The sequence below is a fragment of the Rhipicephalus sanguineus genome, chromosome 11 (genome assembly GCF_013339695.2).
Source record: "Rhipicephalus sanguineus isolate Rsan-2018 chromosome 11, BIME_Rsan_1.4, whole genome shotgun sequence".
NCBI classification, from domain to species: Eukaryota; Metazoa; Arthropoda; class Arachnida; order Ixodida; family Ixodidae; genus Rhipicephalus; species Rhipicephalus sanguineus.
The window spans coordinates 93,529,125-93,540,478 of NC_051186.1; the positions used below are offsets into that span (position 1 = coordinate 93,529,125).

The 11,354-nt window shown below is 44.4% G+C and overlaps 1 protein-coding gene across 1 annotated transcript in view; it reads right to left on the bottom strand.

Annotated features, from left to right (window-relative positions):
- LOC119374127 (uncharacterized) overlaps positions 1 to 9,867 on the bottom strand; it is a 42,721-nt gene extending 32,854 nt beyond the window's left edge. Inside the window, exons 1-3 of the mRNA XM_037644192.1 lie at positions 9,403 to 9,867; positions 5,138 to 5,523; positions 2,026 to 2,130 (exon numbers count right to left, since the gene is read on the bottom strand). Of these exons, the coding sequence (XP_037500120.1) occupies positions 2,026 to 2,130; positions 5,138 to 5,523; positions 9,403 to 9,605 (694 nt within the window). The 5' untranslated portion in view covers positions 9,606 to 9,867. The remainder of the gene's footprint in view (positions 1 to 2,025; positions 2,131 to 5,137; positions 5,524 to 9,402) is intronic.
- Positions 9,868 to 11,354: the final 1,487 nt, after the last annotated feature.

Below are 11,354 nucleotides of genomic sequence, written 5' to 3' on the forward strand. Positions count from 1 at the left end.
TTATTAGGATGCATTATTCAGAAGGTTGCATGTTCGGTCCCTGCGGGTGGCAAGTTATCTTTTCGTTTACCTTAATTTCTTCAAACTTTTATCACGATTACTACAAATAACCTCCCCTATACATTTCTTGGCTTGATTCTCTGTTAGTTTTCATTAAAGTTGCACAGTTACAGTTCCATGTGACAATAGGGTGACTGGGACAGGTGAAGTCCGTTCAACATCACACACACAATGCCCCCACAGATAATTCCTCCAGTTCACAGGCGCGTGACATATTGCACGGGAACAGTTCTGCAGTTGCAACATAACAGCAGGGTATAATAGCAATTATATGGACACTGTCAGCGGGATTTTGCAGTCGCCACTGATCTGTACAGAGTCCAAACCGATAACATCGCTTACGCATCGTCTGTTTCACGTGCGAGTAAATGCGCGCTAGCGCTAGGGACGAACGCGGTTGAAGTAGAGATGAAACGACCCAGCCGTCACCGTCGCGCGAAGGGCACATGCGATAACATCGCTCCGCGTGCCAGGCCTGTCGTCGCTTGCTTACCAGTTATTTCATTGGGCAAGGGACCATAAGGGGCGCCGTTGAGACGGGGACAGGTCGTGAGCGCTGGCGAACACGCTATCTCGACAGACATCGGTAACGGCTACCCTTTTAAGTGCTGGGCTCTCCACTTAAAGCAGTAGCGACACAAAATTTTGAAGGCAAGATAACTTGTGGGATAGATTTTTGTGTACACAAACGCATCATCTACGAAACATTTACGGCTGATATAACCTATAACACATTTAGGATCAATTTTTAAATTGCGTGTAGCGCATCTGTACGCGAAACGTCCCACCTCGCGTCACCATGACGCACGGGGCGCGCAATGCACTGGACGCGCGAGGCAAAACTGGATTTCCGGGAGATTTTCCTATGACCCGTACAACCGGGAGAAACGTTCAAAATCCGGGAGTCTCCCGGGTATTCCGGGAGACATGGCAGGTATGGCAGTCTGCTACCGAGCAAAACCCATCTCATTGAAACATAGCACGCGTTGCAGCATGGAGCCAATGGTCGGTACCTAGAAGTGTGCAGTGCGCTGCCTACTTTCACCCCTGCTGTCAATGCTGGAGCACTTGCGCTACGTACGCATTCGCCGTGCGAGCGTTTTTATTGGAATTTACTTCGCTCTTGATTGTGCACGGGTGCAGTAAGTGCGTTACTGGATCAATGTGGCGATGGCAAGCTGCTTTCACTGCTGCAAGGTACGCACAGTCTTCGCAGTGGTGCACTAGAAGGACTGCACAAGGAGGTAGCAGTCAATGGAAGCACGGTGCAGCGCATTTGGGTCTTTGCCTTCTAAAAGTGTGCATTACACTCACAACACCGCTATGGCACACACTCCGTAAACCAGATAGCTGAGATGCTTATCGTGATTGGGTTGTCAGTTATAAGTAGTACTGGAGTGTTCACTGGTAACTGCCATCGGGCATTCGTGCTTTTGTGATGCTTAACGGTAGGGGCACCACAGCGCTCATGCCGAAGTCGGAATCTGTAATCTTACCAAAAAGACAGAAAGCCTCTTGTGGTACATCACAGCACCAGCCATGAGAGTTAAGTGGTGCAGGTAACCTTTTTGTGACAACAAGTGCTTCCACTAAACACTAACTGCTAGGAACAACTTGCTAATAGATTAGGTTCCACGGACACTTGGTTGGGAATTCCCTGAGCTTACATTTCATCCAGTGGTATGCTTAAAGCAGGTACGTAATAACAATATTTTACTGAACTTCATACTTATCCACATTGTTATACTTGAGTTCTTTTCATATTCGCTGTGTTTCTCCCAATGCAAGAGGCTGTTAGAACAAACGAAATGAGAAAATGTAAGTCCGATGATACGATCTTTCTGAACTCGCATAATATTTAGTCCACCGTTTGAAAACTGAAAGTGCTTGTGAACAGAAGCATATGTAAACTAAGTTGTACCACTTTACATGCGAATGCTCACCCAAGTTCGATGTGGACAGTACCTGCATAAGGTAGGTGGATCTCCCGGTTACCCGAATGGAAGGCAACAAATGCGTCGTACGGCTGTGCCCGGCTCAAGTTCAGCAGGACCTGGGTTTCAGGCTCAGCTGCAAGCACAACCGTGGCATGATTATTAAAAAGAAAAGATCAGGTTATGAAAAGATACCACAGATCAGCATTTTTTAAAGAACAAATCAACAGTGCAACTGAAAGCTTAAAAGTGAGACGCCGCTTTCAGCTTCTCTTATACACAAATGCAGTGCAGATGGTGTAGACAGCCTACGCTTACACGAAGAATTAGAAAATATTGTTAGTAACTGTACGATAAAAAATGAAGCGTACGCAAGTTGCAGTTACAAAAAAAGACTATGAAAAGTGTAAATACATCTATGGAATCTTATAAAAAAGGATATACACTACCGTAAAATCCCGAGCAAGCGCCCCCTTCGACGGTGAAGAATAATCCGACAAGATTTGAAGGAGGGGCCCTTGCTCGGTCGCAGATCGAATTTCAAGATGGCAGCAGAAGAGCCGCTAAAAATAACGAATGAGGAGCCGTGTTTCTAATGAAATGCTATATTGAATACACATGCATTCTATGTTTGTTTTTTTTTTACCCTCGTTCAGCAAATAAAAAGAGTTATTGACGCAGTGAAAATGGCTGGAGGAAAGAGTGGGGTGCTTGCTCGCTCATTGGCGCATACTTCAAATCTCCCAAAAAAAAGGGAGGGGGACACTTGCTTGGGATTATACGGTACAACAAGTAAAGAAAGAAATGGCAAATGTAGACAGAAATTTAATTCTGTCTACATTTGCAAACAAACACAATAAAAGCCTTCTGTTATTATTTTTCCTTCTGCAGAATGTTTTTATTGATAAACAAGGCTCAGCTTTATAAACGGGCCAACCTATTGTTATTTGGTTCATAAAAGTTAGGCAGCAGTCACAGCTAAAAAAAATATCACTGGGGTCTCTTAACTAATGCTAAAGTGGCTTAAGGTGGAAGCTATCAGGTATACATTAAGGTGTATCCGTTGGCATTGTTTTCAAAGTATTTTGTTGGCATCAGTACTTGTTCTGTATGCTACGATAGCGCGTTAGGAAGAATGTGCTAGTCTTGGAACCATTTCACACAAATATGCAAGTTCATGGAAGAATTCATTTTTTTAGTTCAACTTTCATACTTCAAGACCTCCTGAGGATTGTTCTTTATCGCCTTGGCTTCATGCTTCTGGAAAGATGTAGTGAGTGTGCAGCTTGTGGGTCTCAAGCCACAATTTTATTGTTTTTTTTTACCATTCGTGTTGATGCCAACTATGCTGGATTTGTCGACTCATTAGAGATATAAGGATTTTGCGTTAATAAAACAGTTCTGCTTAGGTTCACTGAACCTCACTTTGCTACAAATGCCAATCGCTGGGTATTTTAACCTTGCCCTGTATTATCCTGTTGTGTGACTCAATGTTTCCTTTTCAATTGTTTGTTGGTTCTGCCTGTCTTTGTGCACACATTTTGTCACCTCTAGGGTGGCCAATCAGTCACCCTAGTGAGCATGAGGCACTTTGTGGGGCTTCAACATGACTAATCAGGAAGAGTGACACACCGTGGTCAAAGAGAGGGTTGCATCCCCATGAAATGAGAAACAGACAGCAAGGAGGCCAGTTGACAAGGTACTACTGCACAGGCAAATACAGATTAGAGCAATGAAAAAGGGCAGGAGTCAACATGGAAGACAGGGAGTTGTAGTGACCAGCCTGGGTACCTAGGTAGTCAATGTCCTGCGGCCTTGCGCTGAGGATTCCAGCCGAGGCTACCATCGATAACAAACAATATAACAGCTGTCCTTCCTCTGCTGCAAGGATAACTTAAGCATTGGCACATACTGATGTCTAACCAAATACTGCGCATGACAGCCACCATAAAATTTAGGCTTTTAAGACATTATAATAAAAATAATTATTAAAACTAGAAAGTTTCTATAATTATTTTTACTATCACCTCCAGAATCAACACAAAGTAAACATACGAACATTTGTGTTCCATCAAGTGAAACCCATAGAAATTAATTGTGTTGCCATGTTACACGATATACAGCTCATATGGTGTGTGTGTCATGCACATAGGTCGGCAAAAATATTATAACTCACTCCGACTCACTTAAGAAATATATTTTGCTTTGAGAGCTCACTCGGACTCAGACTCACCACAATTTTTGCTCAACCAGGCTCACTCGGACTCAGACTCATTAAACTTTTTCTCAAATGGACTCACTCGGACTCAAACTCACCAACATACTGCTCAGCCGGACTCGCTCAGACTCAGACTCACAGCTTGACCTGAGTCCGAGTGAGCCCAAGTGAGTTGACTCATGAGTCCGCTGGCGTAAAATTAGCTTTTCCGATCATGGTGTAAATGCTCTTTAACGCCAATATCTCACATACATCTACGATACACCTTTTGATCTTTTACCTTCAAATAGGAGTTATGAGTGGCTGCAATCCAGTAAGGACTTTTTCATGAAATGTGGGACTCGCACGAGATATTTCTATCAAGAACTTCCCATGCAAGAGTTTGCAGGGGGAAATCATGGCACCACCCAGCACCTCCCCCCTCACACCTCTTATCAATAAACATTGTGGTGGAGCATGAACGCTAGCGCATTGAGGAACGTGTGAATAGATTTGAGTATAAACGTAAGCCGATATAAGGTTGATAGTAGTAATGCCGATAGGTGAGTAGATAATACCATTGGTCAGCAATGAAGGGTGGAGCTCACTCAAACTCACTCAATAAATATGTTCTGCGCTTGGGGCTCACTCGCACTCAGACTCACCAATTTTTTCCTCAACCGGACTCACTCAGACTCAGACTCACTAAAATTTCCCTCAGCCGGACGCACTTGGACTCACTGACCAACGTATTGCTCAGCCAAACTCAGACTCATGGCTCGATCTGAGTCTGGGTGAGTCGACTCATGAGTGAGTTTGCCAACCTATGGTCATGCACGTGAAGGTTTCCTTAGTGATGTTATCTTTATATTTCGCTTTTTTTGTTGTAGGTAACAGTGTGATTGTCAAATACCTTGTACAAGGGGAGCAGTGACACTACACATACCTGTTAACTGCTTATCTAACTCCCATGTGAAGAGAGAGTTCATCTTTGCCCCAGACGCCGTCCCGTCGTAGCAGTAGTCACCCGTTCGTTCTGCATGATTGAATCCGTCGGGATTCACCAGAACTATGAAGTGTAGGTCGACTTTAGACAGGAGATTTCGGCTAACGGCTCCTTCAACGGTGTGACTGGGAGCCGAGAGTCCCGCAAACAGCTGCCGCAAGAAATGCAGGGCACTTTCGACGGTCACAAGCTCCCCGCCGCGCTGCCCGAACAGGAGCAGCGCACGAACCTTGAAGCTTCGCAACTGCGGCGCCGTGTGCAGCGTACTGTCGGAGAAGTTAGCGAGCCTCACAACCAGTTGGGAGAGGCCGTTGCGTGATTTGAACCTGCGGCAGAGACAGTTGAACAACACCACGCAGGAAAAGTCATTCTACAAGAAAAAATAATGAATACAAAGAAAAATTGGAATGGATGTGCTACTGGAAAAGCACTGTTGTTGCAGAAATGTACTGGTCGCTCAGTGATTCTATGGAGACCAATTCTACGGATAATTTATGGTCATTAAATGAGCCTTTTGCATCTCATGAACTTACTAAGAGTGCAAAGACAACAACACATGGAAAAAAAACACAGAGGTGCTCACAAAGAGTGTGCTAATTTACAGATGAAGTTTCTTACAAATGACTCTGCCATCTATTAAAAAAATACAGCTGCATCCTTGCAAAGCACACAAGATTGTCATTGTTCACTATCGCATAACAAAAGGTGCTAGAATAGGACACAGCAAACTCCGTAGAATATTCAATACCATGCAAAGACCCATTACTAGTATTAGTAATTCGAACAGATATGCTAATCATGTGGTTCTTTCATGTGCTTTTATGGATCTGTTTGGTTTGCTACTTTTTCAAAACGCTTGGCATCTTCAGTAGGCATGAAAAACAACTACGCACAGATTTGTGCAGAAATTATCAATAATAATAATAATAATATCACAGTGATATCAGAAATTTTGGCACAAGTATGCAAAATAGGTGACTAGAGAAAACCTGAGTATCCTTTAAGTCGGCGGTCGGGAACCTGCGGCCGCGCGAGGCTGCATTATGCGGCCCCCAGCACAAGATCATAACACCCTCCCCCCTCTAACTAACCAATGAACAGTTCCCGACTAATCGATGAACACCTCCACGGCTTTGCGCGCCTGGCATTGAGCAACCTTGATGTAGATATTTGCGAGTTCAGCACCAGTCGCATTCAAATAGCCTTTTTCTTGCTTGTAACCTATGTGTATAAATTGCGCCCTGCCATGGTGACGTAGTGGTTATGACACTTGAATGCTGACCCAAAGGTCGCGGTATCGAATCCCAGCTGCGGCGGCTGCATTTTCGATGGAGACGAAAATGTTTGAGGCTGGTGTACTTGAATTTAGGTGCACGTTAAAGAACTCCAGGTAGTCTAAATTTCCAGAGTCCTCCACTACGGCGTCCCTCATAATTATACCATGGTTCTGGGACGTTGAACCTCGATTATTATAAATTGCAACCTGGTGACATGCACACTGAGAATAAACATCGTTTCTATTCCAGTTTTATACATCATTATTGTCAATTCTCCAAATTTTTTCTGTTTTCCTGCAAAGCCCCCCCCCCCCCCCCATTTGCCGTATGGCCCCTGCCCTGTCGACTTCATGCAACTCGGCCCTTCGGCTCAAAAGGCTACCGAGCCCTGCTTAAACTAGTTTGAACAGTTATCCAGACCATTCTAGAAAGCCGAGATGGGGATTACAATTTTTTGCTGCACCAGAAAACTGCATAAATAAAGTTCTGTTATTCAGAGGTTGTAACATAAATAACGTATGCTGTCGGGCTAGTCGGTGCATAGCTGGTTAGAAAATCGTTGGTGCAAAACAAAAACATGGACAGAGAAGTAACACGGACAACTGCAGTGTTCAGTAGGCGTTGTCTATAAGATTCCGCTCAGTTGTGGCAAGGTGTACATCGGCCAGTCGGGCCAGTGTATCAATGATCGCCTAAGGGAGCATGCGCTGTCACTGAGGAATGGCACAGGTTCGCATTTTCCTCATCATTGCAAGGAGTGCTCGTGTGAACCCTTGCTGAACAGCACGAGTATCTTACAAAGAAGCGAAGACAAGGTGGCACATGAACTAGCGGTGGCGATGTAGATTAAGCAATTTGGAGGCCAATGCATCAGCGTCTCGTCCTTGTCGCTTTTTGAAAATGAGTTTGCCTTCCTATCTGAGAGGTTGTGTTGATAGGTCTTTGTGAATTTTTTTTTTTTTTTTGTTCCGTGTGTTGTACACACGCGTGAGGGTTTCAGAAGATAAGCATCGCTTTAATAAAAGTCAGCTGCGAGTGACAAAAAAAAGTGCGCTTGTCCGTGTTACTTCTCCGTCCACGTTCTTGTTTTGCGCCAACAATTTTCTAACCAGTTGTAACATAAAGCTTATACTTTACAAATCTATAAATCTAGATTACAGAACACTTGCTCGTAAGTGAAGAACATAGAGCACAGGAAAGACAGGTAATATAAAGAAGATATCGTACAATACACACACGTGACCAATCCATGCCCTATAAGGAACACATACTGCCTATAAACAGTGGGAGCCGACCTAAGTCTATTCTCAAGGTAAACTTGGCATGATACGACAAACACACACAAGAAACAGAGCCACATGCTGTCAATACAGCCGTCTAAACCTTTCGTTGGTAGTGTTTTCCTCTTTGGTCTTGTCCCTGTGTTCATCGTGCCATTTTTATAGCGCATCCTAAGGCATCAAAATAGACATAGCATTCATGGCACGCTTCATTCATCAGGGCCTTGACAGTGGGACAAGAAACAATAGCAGGATCACACTAATGTAATCCTGTACTTACAAACAACCAGTAAAGGCAGCAGTGACGGCAACAATGAAGTACATTTGTGTGTTTGCACTCTGGTTCACAATCTTATTAACCAACTGCTTTTGTTCTATTTGCAAGCTATGTATATTCCTTCAGAACATTTATTTGTTTCATTCATTTTTGTCCAATCGAGATTAATCTAGAACGCCCAATGCAAGATCGTTCCCTCTGTGACGAACATTAAGTGTTCAGTATAAGGCTTTGCACACTGGTGGACCAGCAGGAAGCAACAACAATTGTAAATTAATTACAGGTAATCTGGGAGGCCATTAGTGGGTATAATGTTGTGCATAAGGAACGCGGACACAAGAAGAGACTACGTAACACAGGGCACAAGCTTTCAACAATTTCTTTTGAAGCAGAGTGACCCTTTTTCATACTTCAAGTACATAAATGCGCATGTCCCAAGGAACACCATCAAACACGTGGAAAACCACTAAAAAAAAAGCAATTTCGTTTGCTGACAATGCTATAGAAGCCTCACTGAGGCACCCATCTTCCAATTGCGAAATATTATGCGCTGCTATGATCAAACGTGTCATTTCATTTTTACTTCTGGCGATTATGATGCACTGTTCGAACATAGGTTTACATCTGCAATCTCAGCAATGAATGTCAAACCAACCACCCAACTGATTTTTAACGTTGTTATTCGCGTGCTCGCGCAGCCTGTCATTAATGCAACGACTTTAACTTGCAAGCGCCATTATGTAGGGCAGTAAAGACAAGTATGTACTTACATACACCAAGTATAAAAAAAGGGTCACTCTGCTTCGAAATAAATTGTTGAAAGTTTGCGCCCTGTGTGTTTCGTCGTCTCCTCTTGTGTCCATGTCCTTTAGACACAACGGTATACCCACTAATGGCAAACGAACAGGCCCAAATTGCAACCTTGGTGAATCTAGGAGGAAACCCTGGGATGTTTCAGACCTTATGGGTAAAACGATACGGAGTTAACCTCTAGAATGAACTCTTCCAAGCATTACCCGGAGGCACGCAGTCCACAGGAGAGCAGTCTGGAGAAAACTTACGGCGCAAGCCGATGTATTCTGCATTAAGCTGCGATACGAAGGCGCAATGAACTTAGAAGTGAACATACGAACTGGCGCTGAGCGGTAAGCAGCCATGCACGTGGATTAAACGGGCTAACATTATAACCTCGGGCTGTGCGAAGCCCTGTTAAAGAGGTTGAAGATGGGTTGTGCGGAGAAACGCGCTCCAACGACCCGTCACCGAATGACGAGCTTTAATTTGGAATAAAAACGACGGTTGCACGCACTTTTCCGGAGCATATGTGACGGCACGAAGAAACGTTTCCGCAGATAAGCTAACAGGCATTACCTGTGATCAACCTGGACGTAAGTCGGGTAAGCTTCAGCCAAGGCAGCGACTTCGGCATACACAGCTGACAGGTTGTGATAGACAGTGTAGTCGGGTCGGCTCTTCTCCAGCGCGAGGCACCCAGAAGTCCTGCACAACACAACCAGCACGGAGACTAGCGTGGAAGAGCTTAGCAAAACACGCCATATGTGAACCGCAGACATGGCTTTTTTGAGTCTTGCGAACTAAGCTACGTGAGCTTGCCGGCAACGTCACTCGTGCGCTTCGGTCGAAGTGCCTTCGAAGCGGCGGCACGACGCGGTGCCATCATAATGACGCCTAACACGACAGTTCTGAGGATGCGCGGAATCGTTCGCCTAGTTTCTGACAGGCACACTATACGAGTTGCGTGACATGACGCGCATGATCGAAGCAGGTGCCAACGCACAAGCAAAAACGCAGTAGCGCGCCATTTTGTTTTGCGTCCTCTCTGCCGATGACGATCGGCAGCCGCGAGTTCTGCTTTCGGTTTCAGTTACGTGACAGTGTGCTGGGTTTTATTCAGCGGCTGTAACCACTGATCTCCACTAGTCAGTGGCTGTAACACGGTCAACACGCCACTGTCAAGGACAAGGTCAACTAAGATTGATGATGCCAGTTAAATAGCGTGATTCGCGGTGTAGGCAAGCAAGAAATAAATCGAAGCTGGTGATGAAAACCACATTTGTTATCATTAACGTGGCTGAAATGACACCATTTGGTAATTTAAGAGAGTTGGTTGCCCATCGCAAGTAGTAGTAGTAGTAGTAATAGTAGTAGTAGTAGTATTAGTAGTAGTAGTAGTAGTAGTAGTAGTAGTAGTAGTAGTAGTAGTAGTAGTAATAATAATAATAATAATAATAATAATAATAATAATAATAATAATAATAATAATAATAATAATAATAATAATAATAATAAGCATGCTCGACCGCGCAAACAACGTAGAAAGTTGCTCACAAGGGCGTTGCTGGTGCTCGATCCTGTGGGAGATTTGTGCTAGTCTCTAGCTCTTATTTGAATTTGCACCACGTTCAGTAGAATAAGGTCTCTTTGCAAGAGCGGGAAATCGGCATTGGCTGCCTGTATGGCACCGACGCTCAGCAATACGATTTTACACGATCCTTGTGAACAAACTACAGGACGGCAATGCATTAAATAACTGTTTGAGATTTCTTCACGAAATTTTAGTAATTATTGTGCTGTTCTCCATTTTGAGCATAAGTTCGAAATAACCATTTCAACTGTTTTGAGGCTAGTATTAGCGCCTGTCAGGGGCGTAGCCAGGGGGGGGGGGGGGGGTTGGGGGGTTCAAATTCCCCCCCGCCCCGAAATTTTTCAGTTACGCACACATACAACGCACGCACGAACATACATAAAGTATGGTTGAACCCCTCCCCCCCCCCCCCCCCCCCGAAAAAAATTTCTGGCTACGCCCCTGGCGCCTGTAGAGCTACTATTCGAACTATACGTGTCAATCACTCAACCAAATGCTTGAATCTTAAGCATTGTTATTCCAGTGATCATGTGTGCTGGAGTTGCAAAAGACATAAGCTGAGGCACCGCTTCTGCAATGCAGTACTTCTCATTCAAAATTAGTCAATTAACCGCAAAATTGCAAGCTTGTACTTCGCAAACTCTCTAGGCATGCAGGTCACGCCTCATATACGCCTGAAGATTCCTTTTTTTTAAGCAAAGGGAACGTCTCTGGCAAGGTATTTCTGCCAGCACGTGCATGTCTAAAACCGGGCAGGGGGCTCCTGTATTACGGAGTTACTGTTATTACACGACTTTCACCGTTACGTATATACTACTAACTTTTGCTAACAGAGATCCCCCTCATTTCTTATGCCGCCTGGCAAAGAAACAGTCTGAAAGGAAGCGGACAGCAGCAGCAGAGGGAGAAAGGGGCGGGGGGTGCTGTCAAGAGCATG